This window comes from Equus asinus, chromosome 20, assembly GCF_041296235.1.
Source record: "Equus asinus isolate D_3611 breed Donkey chromosome 20, EquAss-T2T_v2, whole genome shotgun sequence".
Classification (NCBI taxonomy): domain Eukaryota; kingdom Metazoa; phylum Chordata; class Mammalia; order Perissodactyla; family Equidae; genus Equus; species Equus asinus.
Genome location: NC_091809.1, coordinates 95,559,550 through 95,586,789, shown reverse-complemented (window position 1 = coordinate 95,586,789; position 27,240 = coordinate 95,559,550). Strand labels below are relative to the sequence as shown.

At 35.7% G+C, this 27,240-nt stretch overlaps 1 protein-coding gene across 3 annotated transcripts in view; it reads right to left on the bottom strand.

Moving 5' to 3' along the window:
• The window catches only part of USP47 (ubiquitin specific peptidase 47), a 111,472-nt gene that overhangs the window by 40,119 nt on the left and 44,113 nt on the right, over nt 1-27,240 (bottom strand). For all 3 annotated transcript variants that reach the window (XM_070491122.1, XM_044751617.2, XM_044751615.2), the window contains 6 exons: nt 23,804-23,917; nt 22,170-22,308; nt 17,311-17,407; nt 13,181-13,326; nt 12,549-12,628; nt 10,336-10,485 (listed from right to left, as the gene is read on the bottom strand). In XM_070491122.1, coding sequence (XP_070347223.1) covers nt 10,336-10,485; nt 12,549-12,628; nt 13,181-13,326; nt 17,311-17,381 — 447 coding nt within the window. In that variant the 5' untranslated portion in view covers nt 17,382-17,407; nt 22,170-22,308; nt 23,804-23,917. The remainder of the gene's footprint in view (nt 1-10,335; nt 10,486-12,548; nt 12,629-13,180; nt 13,327-17,310; nt 17,408-22,169; nt 22,309-23,803; nt 23,918-27,240) is intronic.

Here is a 27,240-nt window from a genome sequence, read left to right as displayed (position 1 = left end):
CATAAATTTGTGTAAGTTTTCGTTTCTCTGGGACAAATAACTGCTGGAGTCTATGATAAGTGCATGCTTAGTTTTACAAGAAACTGCCTGTAACATTTCACATTCCCAGCAAGAATGTACGAGTGATCCAGTCTCTTTACATTGTTGCCAGCTTTCTGGACTGTCATTATTTTTCATTTTGGCCATTCTGGACGTAGAGAGTGCTATCTTCACTGTGCTTTGAATTTGCAGTTCCCTAGTGATACTGAACATCTTTTCCTGGATTTATCTCACATCTGTATATCCTCTTTGATAAAATGTTATGTCTTTTGCCAATTGTCTAAATCGATTTCTTTTACTACTATATTTTGAGACTTCTTTATATATTCTAGATTAGTCCTTGGTCAGATACGTGGTTTGCAAGTGTGTTCTCCCAGTCTGTGGCTTCTCTTTTTATCCTCTTCACATGGGCTTTCAAAGAGGAAGTGTTTTTAAATTTTCATGAGATCCAATTTGTCAATTTTCCCCTTTGTGAATTGTACTTTTGGTATCAAATCTAAAAACTCGTTGCTTAGCCCTAGATCTGGAAGAGCTTTTTTAAATGTTTTTTTCTAAAATTTAACTTGACATTTTACGTTTAAGTCTATGATCCATTTTAAGCTAATTTTTGTACAAGATAAGAGGTTTAAGTAAAGGTTCATTTTTGTGCATAGAGATGTCCAGTTGTTCCAGCACTATTTGTTGAAAATATCATCATTCCTCCACTGAACTGCTTTTGTGCCTTCTCAAAAATCAGTCGGCCATATTTGTGTGGACCTATTTCTGGGTTTTCTATTCTCTTCCATTGATCTATAGTTCTATCTCTCCACCAATACCACTGTAGCTACATAATGAGTTGAAGAGCAGGTCAAGAAATCAAGACTGAATTCTTCCACTTTATTCTACTTTTTCCAAAATTCTTTTAGCTATTCCAGCTCTTTTAGTTCCTCTGCCTCCCACACTAAATTTTAGAATGAGCTTGTATGTAGATCATCACAAAATGTTGCCATATTTTAAGAGGAATTGCATTAAAACTATATAATTTTGGAGAGAACTGCTATCTTTACTATGTCGAATCTTCCAATCAATGAGCACAGTATGTCACTTCATTTATTTAAATATTCTTTTCAGAGTTCATAGTTCCCAGCACATAGGTCCAGTACACATTTTATTGGATTTACATCTAAAGTTTCCTTTTTTTCACAACTGTAAATGGTATTGGATTTTTAATTTCACTTTCCACACATTCTTTGCTAGTATTTTGAAATACAATTGATTTTTGTAGGTTTATCTTATATCCTGCTACCTTGCTAAACTCTCTTAGTTCTAGGGGGTTTTTGGGTAGATATCTTGGGATTTTCTCCATTAAAAAATGTTATCTAAAAAAGGGGTAGACAATTTTATTTATTCCTTTAATTGGTATGTCTTTTATTTCCTCTTCTTGCCTTATTGTGTTGGCTGGGACTTGTAGTTCTATGGGAATAAGAGTGATGAGAACAGACATCCTTGCCTAGATGACCTTGACATTCTAGGGAGAAAGCATTCAGTCTTTCACCATGAAGTATGATGTTAGTTGTAGGTTTTTTTAATATGTTCTTTACCAAGTTGAGAAAATTACTCTCTATTTCCAGTTTTCTGAGAGTTCTTATCATGAGTGGATATTGAATTTTGTCAAGTGCTTTCTGTGAATCAAGTGATGTGATCATGCAAATTTTCTTCTTTTGTCCGTTAATATTTCTCTGATAGATTACATTCATTAATTTTTTTTTAACATTCACCAGTCTTGAATCCTTGGAATAAACTCTACTTGGTCATAGTATATAACCCTTTTTATATATTGCTTAATTCTAGCTGCTAATATCTTGGTATGGATTTTCCGATCTACATGCATTAAGGATATTGGCTTGGTCATAGTTTTTTCTTTTTAGCTGTCTTTGTCTGGTTTGGGACAAATATATTGGGAAGGGTTCCCCCCATTTCTATTTTTTGGAAGAGACTGTGTAGAATTAGTATTCGTTGTTCTAAAATGTTTGATACAAGTCTCCAGTGAAACCATCCTGACTTGGGGATCTCCTTTTTGAGAGATTTTTAATAATTAATTTAATACCATAACAGTTATAGGGCTATTCAAATTATCTAATTCATACTGGATGAGTTGTAGTCTGTGCTTTTCAAGGTATTGCTTCATTTCATCTAATTTATCAAATTTATACGTGCAGAGTTGGTCACTGTAGTCTCTTATTATCCTTTTGATATCTGCAAGGCCTGTAGTGGTATTCACTTCATTCCTAATACTGGAAATTTCTGTCTTCTCTCTCTCTTTTTTTCTGCTGAGAAAGATTTGCCCTGAGCTAACATCTGTGCCAATCCTCCTCTATTTTTTTGTATGTGAGACACCTCCACAGTGTGGCTGGTGAGTGGAGTAGGTCTGCCGCTGGGGATCTGAACCTGTGAACCTGGGCTACCAAAGCAGAGTGTGTGGAAATTTAACCACTAGGCCACGGGGGCTGGGTCCTTCTCTCTCTTTTTTTTTTTTGTCAGTCTTGCTACTGGTTTGTCAGTTGAACTGATTGTTACAAAGAATTAGCTCTATTTTATTGATTTCCCCTATGGTTTTTCTGTTTTCAATTTCACTGATTTCTACTCTTTTCTTTATTATGTCCTTCTTTCTGCTTGCTTTGGGTTTCTTTTGCTCTTATTTTTCCAGGTTATGTGAAGTCTAATTGATTCAAAACTTTTCCTCTTTTTTACTAATGTAAGCATTTCACTAAAGGTCAGCATTTAATGCTATAAGTTTCCCTCTCAGTATTGCTTTAGCTGTGTCTCAAAATTTATGATATATTTTCATTCAGTTCAAAGTACCTTTTTAAATTTCCCTTGAGACTTCCTCTTTGATTCATGAATTATTCAGCAGTGCATTGTTTATTTTCAAGTGTTTTGTAATTTCCAGTTATCTTTCTGTTATTGATTTTCAATTTGATTCCATTGTGGTTGAAAAACACACACTCTATTATTTTAATTCTTTTAAGTTTGTTGAGGTTTGTTTTACAGTTCAGAGTATGGTCTATCCCGGTATATATAGTCCACAGGCACTTGAAAGGAATGTGTACTCTGTTATGTTGAGTGGAGGGTTTTATAAGTGTCTATTAAATCCTGTTAGTTGATGGTGTTGAGTTTTATATCTTTGCTAATTTTCTGTCTGGAGGGTCTATCTATCAATTATTGAGAGAAGGGCACTGAGGTCTCCAACCACAATTGTAGATTTGTCAATTTCTCCTCTCAGTTTGGACAGTTTTTGCTTCATATATTTTGCAGCTCTATTATGTGGTACACATACATTTAGGATTGCTGTCTTCTTGACAGATTGACCTTTTTATCATTGTATAATGCCATTCTCTGTCTCTAGTATAATTTTCTTTGCTCTGAAGTCTACTTTATCTGATGTTAATACAGTCATTCCTCATTCTTCTTGATTAATGTTTATGAGACATTATTTTCCATCCTTTTACTTTCAATCTGCCTATACCAACACATTTAAACAGAGTTTTCTGTAGATAGCATACTACTGGGTTCTGTTTTTTTAATCTAATATGCTGATCTCTGCCTTTTGGTATAGTTAGACTATTTACATGTAACTAAGTCCACTACTTTAGTTTTTTTCTTTGTTTTCTTTGTCCTGTCTTCCTGTGGAGTACTCGAACATTTTTTGAATTCTATTTTGACTTACATATAGTGTTTGCTTTTTTTTTTTCCTTTTTTCTCCCCAAAGCCCCCCGGTACATAGTTGTATATTCTTAGTTGTGGGTCCTTCCAGTTGTGGCATGTGGGACGCCACCTCAGAGTGGCTTGATGAGTGGTGCCATGTCTGTGCCCAGGATTCGAACAAACGAAACACTGGGCTGCCTGCAGCGGAGTGCGTGAACTTAACCACTCGGCCATGGGGCCAGCCCCTACACATAGTGTTTTTGAGTGTCTCTCTTTTTCAGTGGTTGCTATAGGTATTATATTATATACACATAACTTTGATCAGTCTACTGGTGCCATCCTGTTATCAGTTCAAGTGAAGCATAGCAATCTTACCTCCCTTTATGTCTTTTTACTCTCTCCCATTTATAATATAATTGTCTTAAATATTTCCTCTACATATATTTAGACCCACATCAGACAGTGTCATAATTTTGGTCCAATCATCAAACATAATTTAGAGAACTCAGGAGGAGAAGGAAAGCCTAATGTTTTTATCAGATTTTTGCTTACTTTGGTCTTTCTTCATTCCTAATGTTCCAAGATGCCTTCCTTTTATCATTTCCTTTCTGTTTAGAGAATTTTCTTTAGCCATTTCTTAAAGGTAGATCTGCTGGTGACAAATTCTCTTACTGTTCCCTCATCTAAGAATGTCTTGATTTCCCCTTCATTCCTGAAGAGTATTTCCACTGAGCACAAGACTCTAGTTGACAGTTTTCTTTCAACACCTGAAAAATGTGCCACTTCCCTCTGGCCTCCAAAGTTTTTGATAACAAATCTATTTTTGAGAAATCAGGGTGTTTTTCCCTTATAAGAAAAGCTACCTTTTCTCACTCACTGCTTTCAAGATATTTTCTTCATCTTTAGTTTTCAGAAGTGTGACTATAATTGGACTTGTTTAGAGTTCTTTTGGCTTATCTGGTTTGGGGTTTGCTGAGCTTCTTGGATCTGTGGATTTATGCCTTTTGCCAAATTTGGGGAGTTTTCAGCCACTATTTCTTTGAGTATTTTTCCAGCCCTGTCTTCTTTTTCCTCTCCTTCCAGGACTTCAATGACACAAATGTTAGATCTTTTGTTATAGTCTCATAGGTCCCTGAGGACCTTTTTCTTTTTTCATCTATTTTCTCTCTGCTGTTTAGATTGGGCAATTTCTGTTACTCTATCTTCAAGCTCACTGATTCTTTCCACTGTCTCCTCCATTTTGCTGTTGAGCCTATCCATTGTGTTTTTTATTTTGGTTACTGCATTTTTCATTTCTAAATTTCCATCTGACTTTTCTTTTTATCTGCCATTTCTTCCCTTAGACTTTCTATTTTCTCATTTGTCTCAAGTGGGTTTGGAATCTCTCACTGAAGTACTTCTATGATGCCTGCTTTAAAATATTTGTCAGATAATTCTAACATCTGTCATCTTAGTGTTTGTGTCTACTGATTGCCTCTCCTTTCATCCAAAGTGAGATTTTCCTGGTTCTTAATATGTAAAGTGATCTTTTTTTAATTGAAACCTAGATATTTTATTGAAACCTGGATATTATGCTATGAGATTCTGGACCCTATTTAAATCTTCTGGGTTAGCTGGCTTCCTTAGACACTGCTCCAGCCGGGCAAAGGGTCCCTGCCTTACTACTGTCAGGTGGAAGTACAAGTCTAGGTTTCCCACTTGGCCTCTGTTGACACCCAAGGTGGGGAGGAGTTCCTCATTACTGCTGAGCAAGGGTGGGGATTCTGGAGGCTCAGTAGGCCTCTGCTACTATCACCTCGGCTGTGAGGGGCAGGAGTGTCTCATTACTGCTCCCCTTGTGGCCTCATTGACACCACAGGTGGGAGGGGCTAGCCTCTTTACCACTGGGAGGTAGTGAAAGTCCTGAATCTCCACTAGGCCTCCTCTGACTTCACTCCAGTGGGGAGGGAAAGCAGCATCTCTTTACTGCCAGGTGGAAGGCCAGGCTTCCCATGTGGTCTCCAATGACAGTGAACCAGAGAAACAGGAGAATGGCAATAGGGAGGTTTATGACTGCCGGAAAGGGATGAGACTCCTGGCTCCCTACTCAGCCTTCTCTGAAACCACCCTGGTGGGGGCTTGCAAAACCTTGTTACAACTTCATGAGGGTGCAAGTCTAGGATCCCTACTTAGCCTTGGCTGGCAGGGGTTGGGGCGGGGGCCACAGTCTTTCTGTGATGTTTGGCTAGAACAGAGTGGTTATAGTCTAAAAGTTTTCTGCCCTGCTATGCTGTCCCTTTCTTGGTCTTTTGGTTAGAGAGAGCAGGCTTTTTAGTCTGTGCCTGTTACTGTTTCCTGGCTGCCAATTTCTTCAGCTCCAAGTCTGGGATATATTAGGCAAAAAGAAAACACAGGGAACTCACCCCATGTCATTCCTTCAGTCCTGAGGTCCCTAGTCTTTATGCCTTTTCTCCACCTTTCAGAGTCGTCTTATGTTTATTTTATATATAATGTTCAAGATTTTCAATGGTTTTGGGGGGGGAATAGGGCAATGTACATCTACTCCATTTTCCTGAAAGCAGAAGTCCCCACTTTTTAAACTGGTTCCCACTACGCCCAACCACACAAATTTCTGGAAAAATGAGGGTAGAGTCTGTTGAAGAGATTTTTCTCTACGTATTGCTTACATATTTGGACAAATTTGGACCGCTCTGCTATCCAAATGAGTTATGTGGCTGAGTCAGCCATATAAGAACGTCCAAACCACCTGTTAAATCAGGGTAGGACTTATGATATAAACTTGTGTATATTAAACACTTGAAACGGTTATGATTTCATAAATACTTATGAATTTAACAGTTTTCTTTTCAAAATTTTAAAATAATCATCAAACTATGTTTACTTAGGGAACAAAAGTCTTTTACATAATCTGATCTTCCCAAAGACACTGTATGGAACTGTGAGGCTAAACCCAATGTCAGACTTTTGAACATATTTTGTAATAATAGACAGATACTTAAATAAACTTACCCAATAAAAGAATAAAAATATCCTAATAGAAAATGGCCTACAACAGTGCCTGCCACAGAGTAGGCAACTCAATAAATACGTAATATGACAAAAGATACCCATAAAAATATAGTGTCTAAAATTTTACTGTTAAATAGAAAAGCACTTCCCTAGTTAATGTCAAACATATAAGGCTATATTCTTTTTGTCTTACTTATGAAATATGCTTTCCTAATTTCATAAAAAATTATAATTCCAATTTTTATGTATCATTAGAATATGTTTAAGACTGTCTCCTTATAATAATACATTCTCAAATGTGCTTGGCAATAAGGTTTTTTGATTATGAAATTCAGAGATTGATTTTATATAGACAGCTCTAATCAGTGAAAAGAAAAGGTTCCAATTACCTAATAAATCATTAAGAACAAAATTTTTAAAGACTAATACAGTAATTTTTCAGCTGATATTAATATTTTAGGATTAATAACAAAATACGTAAAACAATTGGAAATTATAACAAATATTTCAGTATTCTCATTCCCCCTCAACATCCCAAGGACATAAATGTTAATGTAACACAGAAGAGATATTCCTTAAATCACGTTAATCTAATGTAGAACTTCCCAAAATACGTTCCTCAGAATCCAAGCGTCCCTTGAAATATCAACAGATATCCCATAGAGAAAGACAACGCTAAGTCAAACACAGTTAAATTTCTCTACTACAGGAATCTTCTGGGCATTTTAAATAAAATATGTACTGTGAACTTCCCAAAGAGGATTATAGTTACACAGTTTCCCAGATTTATTTAATCAAAGAAGTTTTCTCCTGAACACCTGTTAAATTCCACTGCAGACCAGTGTGGAACAGAACCCAACCTGAGAGGGGGAGAGAGAATGGCAGAAGCGCCTTTAACTATTGATTGCCTACTTGGCCAAGTAAAACGAAGATTAGAAATTTAATAAATATCATAGTTACAAGAACTAAAAAATAATTCAATAAAAATATTGTGATGAAAAGCTTTTTTTTCAACTTTAGGCAATTTTTAGCACTCATTAAAAAAACAGTCTATCAATCATGCTGGAAAAGACCATAAAAAGCGACTATAGATGTTATAATGATAAATTAGCTAAGTGCTAATTCCATTCATATTTTAATCTGAAATACTATTCTCAAGTTAATTTATTTGCATGGAGATAAAATGACTCTAGAAATTGGATATTTCAGATAAAGGTTAAAAGAAAAAATTTAAGTTTTTAACAGAACCTCACACTAACTGAAATTAAGCATCAGGTATTAACTTCACTATATGCACATATCTATAATATTGAGACTCACTGAACAGAACATACAATAAACAGAGCATGTAACCATCGATGTTGTGTGTGTATGTATGCAGATATGTGTATATATGTGTGTGTATATCCAATAAAACAAAAATGCCAGAGTCCATTAATAAATTAGGAAAATAAATTTAAAAACAGTTTGGTTCACATTAAGGCCAAATATTATATATAGTCTGAACAAGATTTTATAACGTTTCTTTTAACTAGATTTTTACAATCCACGTTTATACCAAATTCTTTCTAAAACACATAGAATTTACAAAATACACAATGGCACACAGTGATATAAAACAAATTTTAGATGCTGTGTGATGATTTCTGCAGATTAGGAAGTGTAGGTTATAGGTTTTGAATTCAGAAAACAATAGGAAATCACTTACCTCTAACTAAAGTTCTCTGAAGGTAGTATCCTCCTTAGAACCCCTATCTTGGGTAGTTTCACCTGCTGTAATTTCCCTCAAGAGATTCTAGCAAAGTTGAGGAAGTTTTAAATTCCCTTCCGCAAGCCCTATTAGCGCATGTGTGTTATAAACCTGCTCACAGACTGCTTCCCAGCTGTAACTTCCAATTCCCACTGAATCACCACCACCCCTACCACCACCACCATACGTCCAACAAGGGAGGACTACCTTTGGAGAAATCCATTTAGAAATGTAACTTTTTTTACTTTTCCAAAAGTATCCTTCCATTTGCTCCACTGCTGTTTCTATAACGTACTTGGAGAGTGGTGGCAATTCAGTAGCTAAATAAATAATGACATAAAGATTTAGCTAAGCACTTATATTTGTTGAATACTCAAATATAAGAATGCAATATAACAACACAAATAAAACTAGCCTCCTCAACATTCAGTTAATATGTAAAAAAGCTAAACTGAATGTATAAAAGAAAAATTTTTCATAAAAAATACTTTTACAAAGTAGAAAAAATATCCTATAATGCTTGGGACTATCAAATATTTCCCTTGTATATTTCACTAATGAAATGCCAGTATTTAAAAATGAGTTAGCAAATAAGTCATTGAAAGACAAATATTAATCAATTTTCAATGATTTTTCAGTATGTCACTTCTATCTTAAACTGGCAAAATAAATAAAGTAAAAACAAAAAACAAAACTCGCCACTGGAAGCAACAGCAAGCTCACATACCTAGAATGGCAGTTTACAAGGGTACTATTAAACATTAAACAACATTTTTCAAATCTATTCAGGAAGCGGACTGAAAACTAGTGGAGGAAAGGAGACTTGATCTTCCACTATCCAGAAAAGGTCTCTTACTTTGGACTCCACTGACTGACTCCATAATTTCTTGCTGATTATTTCCTGATAGCCATATAAAAGCAGGATAAAAAAAAGCAAAAGGAATCAATCATCCCAGAGGCCAGAGGACTAAACCATATCTGGTTTAAAAACACTGATTTTAGCTACGAGCCCCCATCAGCTTGTTAACAGCATAAACAAGACCCAAAACATCATCATGATGAAATTCTGCTTTTTTAAATGTTTTACTTAGCTCTGAAAGTTTCCCTTGGTTCATAATAAGTTTCAAACAACTGTTTCTGAACTCTCTAATTTTAAATATCAACTTAACTCCTTCCAAGACTCTCCTTTTGTATAAGTAGTTACACACACTTAAGGATAAAATGCAATAATAACATTATCAAAAAGCAATTAAGAAATGGATAACGAGAGGAAGAATGAGAAAATCTTAGATAATCTCCCAATTAGATACTCAGTATATAAATAATTAAACTAATTATATATAGTTCTGATTCTTCAAATTACCTGTGCTGATATAGAAAGTATGGCTTTTAAATTAAATTTTAGAATAGGGATGCTCCTTTAAAAAATATGTCCTCTGATTATCCAAAAATCAAAGATTATTTTTCCAATTATAAAAGTGTATAGAACAAAGCAATGTCCCTAAAACAAAAAGTACTTTCCAATCCAAAAGGTGGTCATAAATACAACATTTATAAAATATACTGTTTACAGGTAAAAAAAAGATAAAGTGAAATAAGTTAGCCCCTATCAGAAAGAATAAACCCTGAGCCAAGAGGCAGTACATCTGCATTCACTTTCCCTCTTATACATGCACTATTAGGACTCACTGAAGGGTCAAAAATCTTCTAGATCTTGCTAGTTTAAATGCAGGAATGACTAACAACCCAAGAAGGTGTATCTAGGATGATACTTACCTTATGACAGATTATACCACTGTGCTATTATGTATTCTGTGTATGGATACACAAGCAGTCAGCTGAAAGGTACACACCACACTAGCAAACGCCTGGCTGGACCCATAAGGTCGGATGACCAAAGGAATATCAAGATATGTGTCGATTCTCCAGCCCTCATAACCACATTCCAGACATCTCACGTAGTCCTTCAGCTTGCCTTGATATAGTTCATTTATAAGATCAGCCTAAAAATAAGAAATTTAAAATTTACATTTTAGAAAGTGTTCCTTAAAAATAATTTTTTAAATATGTAAAAACACAATGATTCATGTTTTTAAAAATGAGTTTCAAAAGGACACTCATTCTTACTGTTGAAGTTTTAGAATGCTTTAAGATTTATCTAGGGGCCAGCCCTGTGGCCAAGTGGTTAAGTTCCCACCCTCCACTTCGGCGGCCCAGGGTTTCGCCAGTTTGAATCCTGGGCGCGGACAGAGCACTGCTTGTCAGGCCACGCTGAGGCGGCATCCCACATGCCGCAACTAGAAGGACCCACAACTGGAAAACACAACTATGTACCGAGGGGCTTTGGGAAAAAAAAGAAAAATTAAAAAAAAAAAAAACTTTAAAAAAAAGAAGATTTATCTAAAATTCTATTAAAAGATCAAGTCTTGACAAAAATCAACAAAATTAGATTAACATTAAGAATCAATGTGCAAAACTTAACTATCTCAATTCTCATATTACTAAAAACTCCACTATTAAAATGTTTTGTTGAAATCATTTCTTATGTTATTAAACTTCATATGATCTTTTCATTAGGATGAGAATACATCCTAATCTATCACTTTAGGCACGTTGATATTACACAGCTAAATAACTGCCTGTTTTTATAGCTTTACATACGCAAATCATCACTCTCACAATAACTTCTTCTGATTTCTAAAATCATATCTCCCAGCAAAACTTGGGAACTCAGGAGGAATTTCCCCAGCTGATCCTAACGGAGGTGCTGATCCACAGAGGGATGTAACAAGGGGAAGGGTAACTTCAGACCCTGCAAAGAGGAAACAGCCACTAATACTGTCTACATAAAGTTACTAAAATATAATTCCATAAGGCTATGTAGAGAAACCAGAAAACTAAACAAACTTAAAGATTTTTTTCAGTATGTCTTAAGTAAGAATAGACAAGAAGGAAGGCATATTACAGTTTACCTTTTTCATAAACTTACATCCCTTCAAATGTCTAGGACTTAAAAGCCTTCAAACTAGGATCCACCATCATGTCTATTCAAATACTCTTTATTTAATGAAGTCTTCTTCAATCACCTGCCATATCTGATTATGTCTTCTGCACCGGGAGAGCACTGCTAAGTGCTGCACTCCACTGTTTTTTCCGTTTTGACAGCAACCCACAGTAAGAAACTAACTCACATCGCAACCCAGTACACGTAACTGTAACAAAAGTTGCATAAAACAATACTTACCCTTACTTATGTGATTCTCTCTTCTACTTTTCTATTCTATTCCATTTTTTTAAAGTGCTGGTGTGGATTCACTAAACTGATTTCATAACCCATGAATGGATCACAATCTACAGTTTGAAAAACTCTGGTCCAAGCCATCATAATAGTTCCAATCAGAGAGCAGACCCTCTCGGCTATGTTCCAGATTCTTCCCCTACACTATCCCTCTGATCCCCTATCACTACATTCAGTATAAACCCTCCTCTGAGTGGGTCCTGAGCCCTACCCAGTTCATCCCAATGATATGTCTAGTGTTCTGCTCACTTCTCACCTCTTCCTCTTTCCAGCTGGTAAGAAGAATAGGGTCAGATTAACAAGGATTCTAAATGTCAAAAGAATATGACTATACCTCATTGGTCAAAACAAAGGTAAAACTTGATAAATATACATTATAATGTGCTACAGATTATAAGACATATAATTTACTTGGTAAATATCTGAAAATACTGTTCAAAAATCATCCCCCCAAAATGTATATAAGCACACACATATATATGTATATATATAAATTACATAGTTTTTAGCTAAGAAGAGACCGTCTAGATAATAAGTTCCAACTTGCTTATTTTAAAGATGAAGAAACTGAGGTCCAGGGTGTTTACTGAGGATCTTTACGACTCAGTGAATGGCCAAGTGAGAACCCAGTACTTTCAATTCCTCATTTGGTACTTTACCAACTGACTAATGCCCAAGGTTTAAGACGCTCCACGAGAATAAAAGCCACTTTAAGGTAATGAATGATTTATTAGAAAGCACTCGCCTCCACTGAGAGAGGTGACTTACCTGTTCTGTTTGTTTCCATTTCTGCTCTAAAGCATCAAACATGACTCTGCACAGTTCTTGTACATCATGCTGCTGCCAAGCTATTTTAAGACAAAATTCAATAAAAATAGCAATAAGTGTAATGTAATAAAACATTAACTTGCTGTTTAAAAGCAAATTTGTCAGAAATATGGAAAAGTTTACACAAAATAATGTTCAACTTAAAAAGAACACAAAATATACACTACAGTCATGAAAAGGCAATCACAAGGAAAAGAATCAAGAGATATCAGCATTTTATAAATAACATGCTTTATGGTGCCACACTATTTGCTATTTCTGCTTTTTTTTCACTGTAGAGTTAAAAAATATATTAAGAAAAATCTAAGATGACAAATTTTAAAAATTTTAGTTTAAGTACATAAAAATAGAGTATAACTAAATTTATTTTACAAGAACATTTTAATTCATGAAAAATTTACCCTCAGAGATTAAATTTCAAAAATAAGCTATTTTTAAATCCCAGCAAAAAGCAATGAAAAGGTTTAAGGTAAAGTTAATTAAGCTGTTACTATGTATTATTTGTTTATAATACTGTCTCCCAGAACCCCTCTGAATATTGGAAATACTTAGCATTACAAGAGAATTAGTACCCTCACTACTATCCCATCCAAAGCTCCTTGTAACATCTGTGGTTTCAATTGCTCTCTTTTTGCTGGTTTGTAACAAAACAAAAAGCCTCTGAAGTTGGTATGGGATACTTGTCACTGGATCTTCTTCAGATTCTTCAAATTCCCACCTATTGAAATGAAATGTTTGAAAATTATTTATAAAATACTTTTATTTTTTAAAGCATAATTGACATTAACATCATAATACTGTAGGGTCTTAACTCTGAGGCTGTACAGGGTTTGGATATTAACTAAAGCTGGTAATAGCTAATGAGACATTAGTCTTTTTCTATTTCATAAAATCAGAAGAAATTTAGACTTTAACAAGAAAAGGCATAAGAAGGCAACACGAATGAAAGGCAAAGCACGTTTAGAAGTAATCTTCAAACTTCAATCTGATCAAGACTCTTGTCCTAACTATGAATTCACAGAAAATCCAGGGAACAGAACAATATCAAATGACACCATGGCATTCACCTACCAAAACACAAACTGTGGAAAACTACAGGACAGATGACATCAGTTTTCCATATATATTTATTTTCAAGAAATAAATTGCAAGGGGGGAAAAAAGATGGAAGGGGATTAAAAATAGATTAAACAGATTAAGAGCCTTATCAATCAATTCCAACGTGTGGCTCTTGTTTGGATCCTGATTTGAACACTGTTTAAAAAAAATTATGGCGTAATCAGCGAAATCTTAGCACTGACGAGATATAATTTACATATGACATGCTGGGGGTGTGCTTCCAAACAGAGTGGAGGGTTACAGAAAAAAAAGACTGACCATGAGTTGTTAATATTCAAAGCTGGGTGATGAGTACAGAGGGATTCATTACACTATTTCACTGTTTTTTAATATGTTTTAAATTTTCCATAGTAAAAAGTTTTAAAAAAAGAGGGGCTGGCCCCGTGGCCGAGTGGTTAAGTTCGCGCGCTCTGCTGCAGGCGGCCCAGTGTTTCATTGGTTCGAATCCTGGGTGCAGACATGGCACTGCTCATCAAACCACGCTGAGGCAGCGTCCCACATGCCACAACTGGAAGGACCCACAACTAAGAATATACAACTATGTACCGGGGGGCTTTGGGGAGAAAAAGGAAAAAAAATAAAATCTTTAAAAAAAAAAAAGTTTAAAAAAGAGAATATAAGTAAATAAAATCATTGAGATAAGACTTTTACCCTCACAAACTTATAAACATCAGTCTAGCTGAGCTACAGGGACTGTCTCAATAACAAGCAAATTCCTAACTAAAAAGCAGATTCCTTACAGAACACGTAAGATTGGGGGACTAAAGTTGATAATGTACCCACAAAAGACCTTAAAATAATTTTATATTCAATAAAAGAAAATGTTAAAGACAAAATATTAAATAAGAATAATATTAATGATTCTCTATATCTTAAGTTGGCGATAAGATCATTACTAATACTTTCTACTTCCTCACTAGAAGGTTTTTAGTTTCAAAAAGGAGGCTGGAGCTTTAATCTTCCTCTGCTACAGTTTACAAACTTAGTAAAAGGCTTTTTTTTCTTCTTTTGGTATGGCCCTCTGTTAAAGTTGTGAATATTTTTCTTATTTTAGGGCTTAGAAGTTGCAGCTCTGTGATCCCATCCCGTTTTTTGCACACCGGAGCTCCCTTCTGCCTCGCAGACATCAGTGGAACACATTTGACTTTTTTCTTCTCAAAGCTTCCCTGCAAACACCTACTCATTATCTGACATCTGCTTTAACCCTCCACTCTTCTATATTTAACCCCTAGCCCCCTTTATTCTTATTCTTCTCAACAGAAGGGACTTATAATTGACATTATGGATCTAAATTTCTCCCAGCAGCTGTAAAGGAACAGTCAAGTCAAAATAAAGAATGCTCAAATTTCTTGCAAGGGAAATTCACTAGTGGGGAGGAATTACCGTAATATAAAACTGAATTCTCACCTGTCCTTTAGCCCTGGTACAAATACCTTAAAAGGTTTTAGATCTTGCTGGTATTGGAGTTACTCCAGTCACCTAAGTGGGAAACTTTGGTGCCATATTTGATTCTTCCCTTTCTTTTACTCCTAAATAAAATGTGTCACTAAGTCGTACTACTTTTCAACCTGAAACATCAATAAACATTGCCCCCATCTTCATTCTGACCCCCATCTATTCATGCCTGGTTTAACAACAGACTCCTCCAGGGTTCCCTATCTTTCAAATCAATCCCGCACACTGCAACATATAAACTTTGCTAAATGGCGTGTTTAACACATCACTTACGTGCTTCTACATCTAAATGAGTAGATTCTCACTTGGCTATCATACAACAAGTGAAGAAAATAGACAGAACTTATCCTTTCATGCTAGCGCGACCCTGCCTGCAGTCCAGCAAGGTCCAGCCGTTCTAAGGAACCAAACCTTCCTTAGCTCTACATTATGAAACATCATCAGGCCCTCAGGCTTTGTTTCCCCACCTGCAACTCTCACAATCCCCAAAGCATCTGGCCTTCCTCTTTAACCTTAAGTCTTACGGCCCCTCCTCACTCACTGGGCTCCAGTCACAAGGGATTTCTTTTGTTTCTTGAAGGCCTTTGCACTGTGGTTCTTCTGCCTTGAATGCTCTTGGCCCAGATCTTCACAGGACTGCCTTCTGTGGTCTACTGACATGGCAGTGCCTTGGAGAGGCCCTCTCTGACTTCCCATCCCACCTCCTGACAATTGCTTTCCACAATGCCCTGCCTTATTTTCTTCATGGCATACATGACTGTGTGAAATGAGCTCATTTATATAGGCTGAGCTATAGAAGGTCTAAGGCAGGGACATTGTCTTCTCCACCAATGTAATCTCTATGGCTAAAAGAGTGCTTAGCACACAGTAAGTCTCCAATATACGCTTGCTGAATGGATAGCCCTGGCTATGCTCTTGCTCTTCTCCACAGTGCTATAAATTTACAGACCACTTTCAGGGTGTCAGAGCGCATGGTGAATCAAGCTCCCAGGATCCTCATTCCTGTGCACCATTTGCCAAAGCAGGCACATCACCCTAGGCTATTCAGTTAGTTCTAGGTTTGAAGGCAGACTCCAGATTCCATCTATTAACCTCATCTCCCAGTACTGTGACAAAAACTCTACTTCGGCTGATGTCCCAAAGGCCCCTGTGACGTATTATATTTACTGGCATCAGCTACAATAAAGGCAGAATAGGGAATGGATTCTGGCATCTACTGTGTGCACCACTTCTAGCATTGCGGCCTTTGGCAAAGCACTTAACCTCTACGTGCCTTCAGTTACCTCCTTTGTAAAATGTGGATAATAACATCGCATAATTCATACAGTTACCATAACACTTAAATGAGTCTACCTGTGAAGTGCTCAGAACAGTGTCTGATACAAACTACTAATAATTAACATTTAGGCAGCACTTATTATTACTCACTTTTTCTCTTGAAAGTCCTCCTGTCTGCAACGTTCTCTCTTCCTCCTCAATATTGCCAAATCATACCTAGCTTCATGACCTACCTCAAGTTCTACATTCCATGCTAAGCCACTTTTCCAAGTTTCATCAATCTCCCTTCTCTCTAAACTCTCACGGCATTTAGCTGTCCTTAAATGTTATTTAAACTATTTCATACATACACATGTTGCTATTGTGGAGAGATCTGTAAATTACTCAGGAACAACGACCTTATTTCTAAGTCCATCTCTAAATCCACCAACTGCCTAGCACATAAACACTACTGGGTAACAAATACTTGCTGAAAAGAAAACATGTCAACTTGTACAAGTAACCTCAGATGATGGGCTTACAAATGAATGCAATGGTAACATAATGTTGTTTGAGCAATTCAACTAATATTCAAGTTCCCAAAGTACATTAAATTCATATTTGCAGCAACTTCAAAGATATTACTCAAAAGTAACCCAAAAAAGGAAACAAATCAGTTCCCACAAATTTTTCATATGCCAATCTCTCATAAAATCCTTTTCTTGTGTACTATTCAAGGTTTGTCTTATAAAGTGAGAAATGCCCCAAAGTTTACAAATAACTGCAAGAAGGTAAATTAGATTTTATTAGATAAAAACCTTATTTTAATTCTTAAATCAGTTTTATTTATAGAATTTTTTCAAATACTCACTTATATAATGCATTCCTAAATTCAGGAGTCATAAAAAGTGTTTGCAAAAGGCTATTCAAATAGCAAGTCATTGCTTGGTTTACTAATCCCACATATCCTTTAAAAAGAAAACACAAATATACATAAATCAGCATTTACATTAAAAATAACAAAAGGAAAACTTAATAAGAATTTAATACACAGCAAAAATTGAGAGCTTAAGGTTACTTTGTTGGAAATTATTTCGATTTTTTCAACAGCATCTAAAAAGACCCCTTTTCTAATATGCGTGCTATGTAAACCTTGTTTCTCAGAAAATGCAGAATATCTTGTTATACGTTATACATATGTTATATATACACAAAGATATTATATAGCATTTAATAAGATCTTAAGAGGAACATATTTAATATAATATGTTTAATCGACATAAAAATAATCTTTGTTCCCTAACTCTAAAAGTTGTATATTCAGATGGAAAAGTATTAATATATTCACTTTAACTATCATATATACTCAATGCAGGAAGACTGAACTGAACCAGTTAGTCCTGTCATCAGACCCCGTAAACCAATTTCTACTAAGAACTAACAACATATAAGATAAATTCATTATATGAAACCTCTGAGTGACTTCCTCTATTTTAACAAGCCTATAAAGTATGAGATTCTATAGATCAGCACGCTATGCAAAGAGTGACTATAAAGTAAGAAGAGGAGCCAGAGATAGAAGCAGGGAAGAACAGAAGGAGGGAGGGACAGAGGGAAAGAAGGAGAAACTTACATGAATTTAAAATTCAAGTGAATGATTAAAAGTACTCAGCTTTATATATCTAATTGGATATGGCTACCATTGTTGAGGACATTTTTGGAACTTCTCTTTTCAAATAGACTTCAGATCCAGTTTATGAGATACATATACACAAAAAAATCAGTCTCATCATTTTAGTTATACCTCACTATTTGAGCAAAACGTGGTCAACTCCTTGCTTAGAAATTAAACTTGTTTACTTCCACTTAATACTGAATGGTTTGGTTGTCTCAAAAAGCTTAAATCCTTTTTCAATAGATGCCAAAGGTGTTCACTGAAGCTTCTCAAAATACTTTTCCAATTTCCCAACAATTGTCAAAAATGTCTTGAGAAACGGTGGGCTCTGTGGACAACTATATTGCCAAAGAAGGTGATGAAAGGACCAAGAAATATGCAGGATGAACCTCGGTCAGTTGTAAAAAAGAGGAATAGATTCCACACTCTTGGCACGTGTACAATTCTAAGAAGAGATCAAGAGGCTACCCACCCACCTTTCACTTTGGGCTAAGATTCAAGCTTTGATTTCTAACGCCTTTCATCTTTATTTTAAGAACACTGTGTTTACATATTTTGCTCTGCATTGTTATATAATTATAAACTGCTTCAATTCCTAACCACCCTCAACCTGAGTTGTTCTCCTAGCACCCTGTCCTTAATCCATATCGGAGCCTGTCTCTCACTGTCCTGTAATACCTATTTACCTACATGCCTTTCCCACCAGACTGTGCAGGGCAGGAGCTGAGTCTGATTTCTCTCTCCTCTACTACTTAGCACAGCAGCAGGCGCATATGAGGGTGAAGTGCATATGACCTATAAGAAACTCAAATCTGTATGATATCTGGCCTGATTATTAAGTGGAAAGCATTATTTCATTCTTAGTTCACATAAACAGACTTCCCCACAAACAACAGCACTTTGGCCAGAAGACCAGGCTGTTCGGCCCTTCTTTTTAGCTGAGGCTGCCTGGGATTTCCCTTCTTTCCCATCTCGTTCCCTCAACTCCTGAACAGTCAGGGACAACCACTGTACCTGTAGCCTTAAAAAGTAAATGAATACTACCCTTGTCCTTTGTATACCTATAGACCAATCTTGTATCATTTATTTGTGACCTTGTTTCCCTTCCCTGGGCCTAAAAAGAGTGGTAGGGAGCAGAGGTTGAAGGGAAGGAGGGAGTAACAGCAATTCATTTTTGCCATTGGAGTAACAGCAATTCATTTTTGCCATTGTTCTTTATTCTGCCATTAGCAATAAAATCATATGGAAACCTATGGTCTTTTGTACTTGATTTAGCACCAGATTTAAACAGAATGAACAGTGTCTGACATAAATGTACTACTATTTTCTGAAAGTATAAAGACTTTAGTGAGACTAATAAAAGTGCTACTGAATTAAGGAAATCTCTTGTCATTATGCATTATCTAAATCAACAAACTTCAAATGATAACTATTATCCAGAAGGTCCTATATCTGAAATAGTTGTGAATCAATATTGTTAAGTATAAGCCAGTAAGGGAGAAGGATGTGAGAACACACGCCATTCTGCAGAGGGCACATGCAAAAAGAAATCCTGAATAGAACCAACAGGTAATAAAGCAGAAATCAAACAGGCCAAATAAAGTCTAACGCAATAGGTCAACTCCTGGTGTAGATAAAAGGAAAGAATTGTTAAAGAAATTGGCCAAGGACAGATATTATGGATTTAAATGATGAAACATGCCAGTCACATAGTTCTATTCACCTGAGTCCACATTAGCCTTCAATACACTCCTTACTCCTCACAATTCACACCCCCCACCCCATCTCCTATCAACAGTGGCTGGCTACCAGAGGGAGTTGGTAGGCAAGGAAGACAGGAAAAAATGTTAAGTCCCCAAATCCACACTGCATGATAGAGAAATGTGTTCCCAGAGCCCTGAGTTGAAATCATGAGAGCATTTTCCAATGAAAAAATTTTGTACACAGCGCCAAGATTTACAGTTACTTCTTAAGGAAAATGCAAATTCAATAGTTACTAACAAAAGCTTTTGAACCACAATTCCTTCGGATGGTTATAGACTATTTTAATTCAGAAAGGCAGTACACAAGAACACTGGAGGAAAATGCACAGGTCGAGAAAAGGAGTGGAGTAAAGATTGTGAGAAATAATAGGCAGTGAGGACTATGATTACGTGGTAATGCATATCAAACACCTTTAAAACCTTTTTAAATAAATTTCAACTTAGTAATTCAATTTCTGGGAACTTACCCTAAGAAAATAACCGAGATGAAAATAAAACTTATGCACAAGAAAGTCCACAATAACATCAGTAACAATCAGACAGTTTAAATATTTAAACCATACAACAAAACACCATTTTTCAGCCATTTAAAACTCCATATTAAAATACTATTTAATAGCATTGAAAAACGTTCCTCATATAATATTAAGTGAAAAATATAGATTAAAAATCTGCTTATAATATGATTCTCCCATTTTCTTAAAAGCATACATACTGAGGAAAGATGAGATAAAAAGAAGGAAAATCACTAGAAGTAGTTTTTGCGAGTAGTATTGTCAGTGATTTTCATTTTACAGTATGACAATGAACATGTATTACATTTGTATAATCAGAGCAAGTACATTTTTTAAAAAATATGTTTTAGTCTCTAGGAAATTATAGACCTCAGAGAGCCAAAGAGTACACTGCATAAAGTAGGAGTTCTATAAATACTTGTTGCATAAAGGACTGAATTGGTTGTCAGAATACAAAGGAAATATTTCAAGAATCCTGATTTGTTAAATGTGGAACCTTCTCTAAGTATTCCAACTATCTCAGAATAATCTAGGATGCTTATCTAAAACAAAATGCAATTTATCTAGCCTACTCCAGAGCAGCTAAATCAGTATTTTGGGGAATAATGCCTTGTAACCTACGTTTTTAACAAGTATCTCCAAATGATTTTTAAAGAAATAAAAATCTGAGAATCACTATTATAGACAGTGTAATGAGAAACAGCTTTACTATCTCCTATTATTTGAACAGAAGATAATTTTGCATTTTCTTTTATTCTTAGTAGTTTGCTGCAAAAAAGTTCTACTGATATAAATATTCCTAAATACCATAAATATTGCTATTTCCAGAACAAATACACCATTAAGCCTGCACAAATAGTCAGCTATGAGGAAATTATTCCACTTAATTACAAAGTATAGCACATGGAAGCTTACAGATCACATTAAAACCAAATCTGCAATGTAACCTTACAGTTTTCTTTTTATACTAGATATTTGTATGTGATATTTAAAATCATCTGTTTTGAAGTTCTAAGGGTAAAAGTTCTGAAGTTATACCTAGTATTAACCAGCTGCGCAAGCAAAGGCTTCCCTGAGCCCCAGTTTCCACTTCTTCTAATATGAATAATACTATATGCTTCAAGAATTTGTTGTAAGACGAAATGATATGTAAAAGTATCTAGATTCTATTTTTAGGCAATTAACCAATCATATATAAATGAAGAAACTTCTGCATAAATAAAGCGATTTCACTAGCTCAACTAATTGAAAAAATCAAAAGTCTAGGTTTAATCACGTTCAGAAAAAAATTAACAGGGATTTTTTAATTATATGATTAATTTCAAACATATAATTAGATTCGGCTAAAAGATGACACAGTAGGTCTAATAAAACAAGCCCGGTTCATCTGCTTCAAAATGGAAGTATCCCCTGTAGTCTATTCTAATGCAAAAGGAGATGACAGAGACATCCCTTTCCAGAGAAAGTCAACTTGAAAAACTTAAGATTAATTAATTTCAAAATACAAAATTATCAAAAAGAAAAGTTTTCCTTCAAAATATTTCAATATTTTTACTTTATTACTAAATAGTAGCAGTAACAATACAGTAAAAACAACAATGGGTTGAGAGAAAGAGAAACTACATTCTTGTTCCAACTTCGCTTCTGCCAACTACTGATCTTGCCCTGGGTCTCAGTTTTCTAATCCAAAAAATGAGGCTTGAGATCTCTAAGATTACTCTGGGTCTAATGCCCTATGATTTTATGAAAATACAACAACAACAATAATAAATCTTACCAGTTTCTGATTTATTTAAAATAGATGAATAAGAGTAGCTTTGGCTGACATAGTCACTGGTAGAGCCCACAGAACCTTCTCTTGGAAGTGGACCTATAAATCTGTCATGGACACTGTCATCTCCAGCACTGGAATCCTCCTAAAATGCAGCATAACCAATATTTACTGAATGGCAAATGTTGCTGAAACAATGAAAAAAGGTAGACTAACAGCTGAGGCAATTAAAAAAAGATGAGGCATTACTATTACTGTTACCACCAAGACATTCAAAGGGGTGAACACCCTCACCATTTCCTACGGGAAGGTCTGAAAGATTATCTGATACATAAAACACTTTGGAGAGGTGCTCATGTCTTCTTCCAAAGTTCTTACTTTCTCAATTTTCTTTAATTCTCTTTCAAATTTTTACACAAGAGGAGACTTTTGGTACTAATAAATCAGAAGTACCATTGCAAACTCCTTGATGACACTGTCTGTCATTCATGTTTACATCATCCTTGCCAAGAAAGCCTGGCAGGTAGGGGAGACTCAGTAAGTGTTGGATGAAATGGGCAGTATCCTACCATCTCCAATAAGAAATTCCTATTAATGAGAAAGATGTTGAAAAGGATTAAGGGATATAAAATCAACACAAGCAATTAAGACAGAGCTGAAGAGTAATTATTATGCATTTTAAAACATGAATTCCCATATTGTAAATCCAGAGTTCCCTAAATTAACAGCTAATTTCAGTGTCACTCAGACTAATCAAAATCTTCTCATTGCGTCATAAAAATGAATGGTAAGATTAAGGAAGAAGGCCACAGAGCACGAGCTGACACCGCTTCAGGATGGGTGCCCTATGTCTGATTACTGTTTACTGTCCAGAGAGTCTAACTCTCAACAGACTTCTAAATGAAAAGCATCAAATGGAGCTTTTCCGGAGGAAAGAAGAGAAGGGTTCTGAAAAAGTCCATAAACTCCCTGAGCCTTAGGTTCCTTAGTCTGCAAAATAGCAAGGTTAAATCAGACCAGGTTTTCTCAATCTTTTTTAAGGAATGCCCCTCAAATTGGGAGTTACTGCATTAGGCAATCTCTAAGGCCACTGGACCACACAGGAAAGCCTACTGAAATATGAATCCAAGTAAACACTGAAAAAATAGAAATAAAGCATGTAACTTACAAATTACTCATTCCAAAAAAAAGAAAGGGGGGAGTGGGATGAAAAATGGCAGAGTAGAGAATTCTGGGTGTCTGGCTCTCCCTCAAAATACTGAAAAACCTAGGCAAAACTGCCAAAGACATAAACCAAGTGAATGCTCAACCAAAGGAAAGGCCACTGAAACACAGTAGGAGATCTTTGTGGCATTTTAACTTTTCCTAGACCCACCCCAATCCCTGCTGTGGTGGTGGTCTTGAAGATGGCAAGCCGCGTTCCCAGTGCAGCAACGGACTATTACACAAAATAACAGTGTCATGGATGCCCAGTGTAACTACGTTAACATAGACACAATAAACCAACAGAAAACAGAAAAATAATTTTCTATATATAAATTACAAAACATATTTCTCCTCCTTCCTTTGGAAAATTGCTTTCCAAGTAGCAGGTGACAGTGCATAAAAATTATGAATATAGGGCATTCTAAACAGTTTACCAGCAGTATTTGAGGCTGTTCACCGTCTTTATCTGTCAAATGCAGAAAGTTCTTCTTTCCTGGCTCAAAATTAGCATCAAGAAGAGACTTGTCACTGGTATGATCCAGTGGAGCCTATGGGCATAAAATAAAACACCTCACATTATGAGAAACACTAATTGTAATAAAACAAGTAATATGTAAATAGACATATATCCACAATTATTGGGCTCAAACAGTACTTTTTTCAAATAAAGATTCTGGCAAATTCTGTTAATCTAGACTTGGAATTAACTCATCTACTCATGTACTGGGATGGCTAAGTCCAGGACAGTGCATACACTGATAGGCACCCCAAATGTTCACATTTTCCAACATCTAAAAAACTGAAGAGAGAAAAGGTAAAGATTAAGAAGTAATGTTAAGTACTACATAAAAAAAGAGAACTATAAAATTTGTGTTTGTATGTTCTCTAAAATGTATGTGATATAGTATTCAATAGATTTTCATGAAAATTAGCTAAAGATAATTTTATATAATTAAAAACTAGAAAAACATGTTTTGATACATGAATATAATGAGAGTCCCCAGATAAGCAACATACTATAATAATCCAACCAAAATAATTATGTAATATAACAAAACGGGCACCTTCTGAAAGACCCCTTAAGGTAAAGCTTGTCCTAGTAAATGATATCTATTTTAAGTTCACTGCCAGGATCCAGATGATCCGAGGGAGATAGAAGTAATCACGCCTTTGAAAACTAAAGATCTAAGGTATTTAGTCTTTACTTAACTCTTTTATCTGGTAGGGCAATTTCAACCCTACCTGTCATTCTGATACACTCTAGTTGGTGGATGAGAGATGGAATCTGTATGCCCTAAGCCCTACTCACCCACACTACAGTCCATTATTAAGAAGAATGAATGATGGAATGAATACACTATTATTTTGTTACACTAAGAAATATTTTTAATGTTTCAAAGACATAAGGAATGTCTCCTTAGAAGGACTTACTTTATGGAAACGTATTTCTTAGGAAATAAACATTATATAAAAGTACGGGCATTAAGGACAAAAAAACTAACTGTAAGAGATTCTGCCACTTGCTATTTGTGTGACTTGGGCAAGTTTCTTCACTTCCCCATGACTCAGTTTCCTCAGCTATAATATGAGGCTGTAATAGCACCTACCTCACAGAGTGGTTATATTTGTATAGAACGTAGTATTAGAACAATACTGGGCACCCAGTAAGTGCAAAATAACTGTTAAGTAATAAAATAACAAACTACATGATCTATTTTTTAACTTCAGCTCACATCTAAAAATCCATGAGAAAAATAGGAAATAGAAAACCTGAAGCTAAGAGAAGCCACATGGATAGAGGAAAGGTGTCTTTAGGTCCCTTACATTCTCTGGCAGGACATAACAGTCAGATAATATAGCTTGAATACATAGAGGTTTTACATCAATAAATGTGTCTGTGTGTAAGAGGTAGTGGGTAGCTAAATGGGCTAGGTTTCCAGAGAAGCATGCATATATGCAGCATTGCACAGTAAGCAGGTGAAAGAGGATAGCTGAAGAAATGTACAGTGGGCACATAAGAATACAGAAATTGAGTACTTGAGAACAGTCATAGCTGAAGAAAGAGAAATAGGTAATCCTGATAGAGAGCTATATAAAGCTATTGTAGAAGTTAATTTAATAAACACTTTTTGAGTGCCTAGGGGGTATATCTATGGAGGACACAAAATTAATACTATGAGGTCCCAGGCATCAAAATACTTACATTCTACCAAGTGGAAAGTCACAAATGAGTAACAACTATAATAAAAAGAGACTATGATAAGTGGCATAGCAACAGGAGGACAAAGAGAAGGAGATTACTTTTAAAGTGGCGTGAGAAAACATCAAGTAGGGCTTCTTAAAAGGAAAAGATAAATAGGACCTGGTAGACATATACGGCAGTACCACAGACTATCCTTTAAACTGAAAAAGTGGTTAATACTAGAAGTTACATGGTGCTGTAATGTGGAGGATTCAAAGTTTCAGATTAAATATTGTTTCTCTTTGTGTATCTTGTTGGAGTAGCAATTTTACTGATCAATTTCAGAGGGAAAATGTTGACTAACTTAAAACATTAGTTCTATATTTTAAAAAATACATATTATGAAGTAGAAAGCAAAGTCTCATGAATTTTAAAGATAAATTAGGCAACATTCTTCTATGGGGCCAATTAAAACTATGCCTTCCATATACCACAGAGATACATAAGCAATTTCATTCAACATGAGAGCTATTTTTCTAGAAAATTTAAGAGCTGCAATAGCATAGGACAGAAAGAGGCAATATAAACAAAAACATGGAGATAGAAAAGTATGAAAATCTGTGTTAAGAAAATACATTACTCTGGGATCTGGGAGTTAAGATTCCAAAGATTTAAATGACCAATTGTAGCTTGTCTTGAATGCTAACCTAGGGAATCTGATTTTTAATCAGTGGGCAGTGAGCAGTCACTGAGGGTTTCTGGAGGGGAAGGTGACACGAGTGCCATCATTCCATCATTTAAGATGACTGAAGATAATTCTAACAAGAGTATGCAGGGTGAATTCGGACTGAGACAGGAAAGAAAAGAGTACTTGTGCAGATGAAAGCCAACTCAACAGATTCCTTTGCCACTCTCCCATATGAAATTTATCAATGCCTCCTCTTTGCACTCATAGTGAATTTATACTCAAGTACTCAAAACATGCTAGTGTAATTATTTGTTGATACATCTATCTCTACAACTGGATTGCGAGATTCCTGAAGTAGAAGTCATAGTACCACTAAACTTCCTGATCAGGGGCCTACCATTCTATCTGGTACATAATCTCTGTTAACGTCAAAATGTGTATCTTTCCACTAGTTTCTCTATCGATAGACATTTTTTATTCTTTCCCAAAACTCAGATTACAATATACATGATTTTATACTGTGCTTTTTTTACTTAAAAATACAAGATGAGGGGCCGGCCCAGTGGCACAGTGGTTAAGTTCACATGTTCTGCTTTGGAGGCCTGGGGTTCGCCGGTTCGGATGCCGGGTGCAGGCATGGCACCACTTGGCAAGCCATGCTGTGGCAGGCTTCCCACATATAAAGTAGAGGAAGATGGACACAGATGTTAGCTAAGGGCCAGTCTTCCTCAGCAAAAATAGGAGGCTTGGTGGCAGATGTTAGCTCAGGGCTAATCTTCCTCAAAAAAAAAAAAGGGGCCAGCCCCATGGCCGAGTGGTTAAGTTCGTGTGCTCTGCTTTGGTGGTCCAGGGTGTCGCCAGTTCGAATCCTGGGCGTAGACATGGCACCGCTCATCCATGCTGAGGTGGCATCCCACATAGAGGGACACATAACTAAAAATACACAACTATGTACGAGGGGGTTTTGGGGAGAAAAAGGAAAAAAATAAAAATTTAAAAAT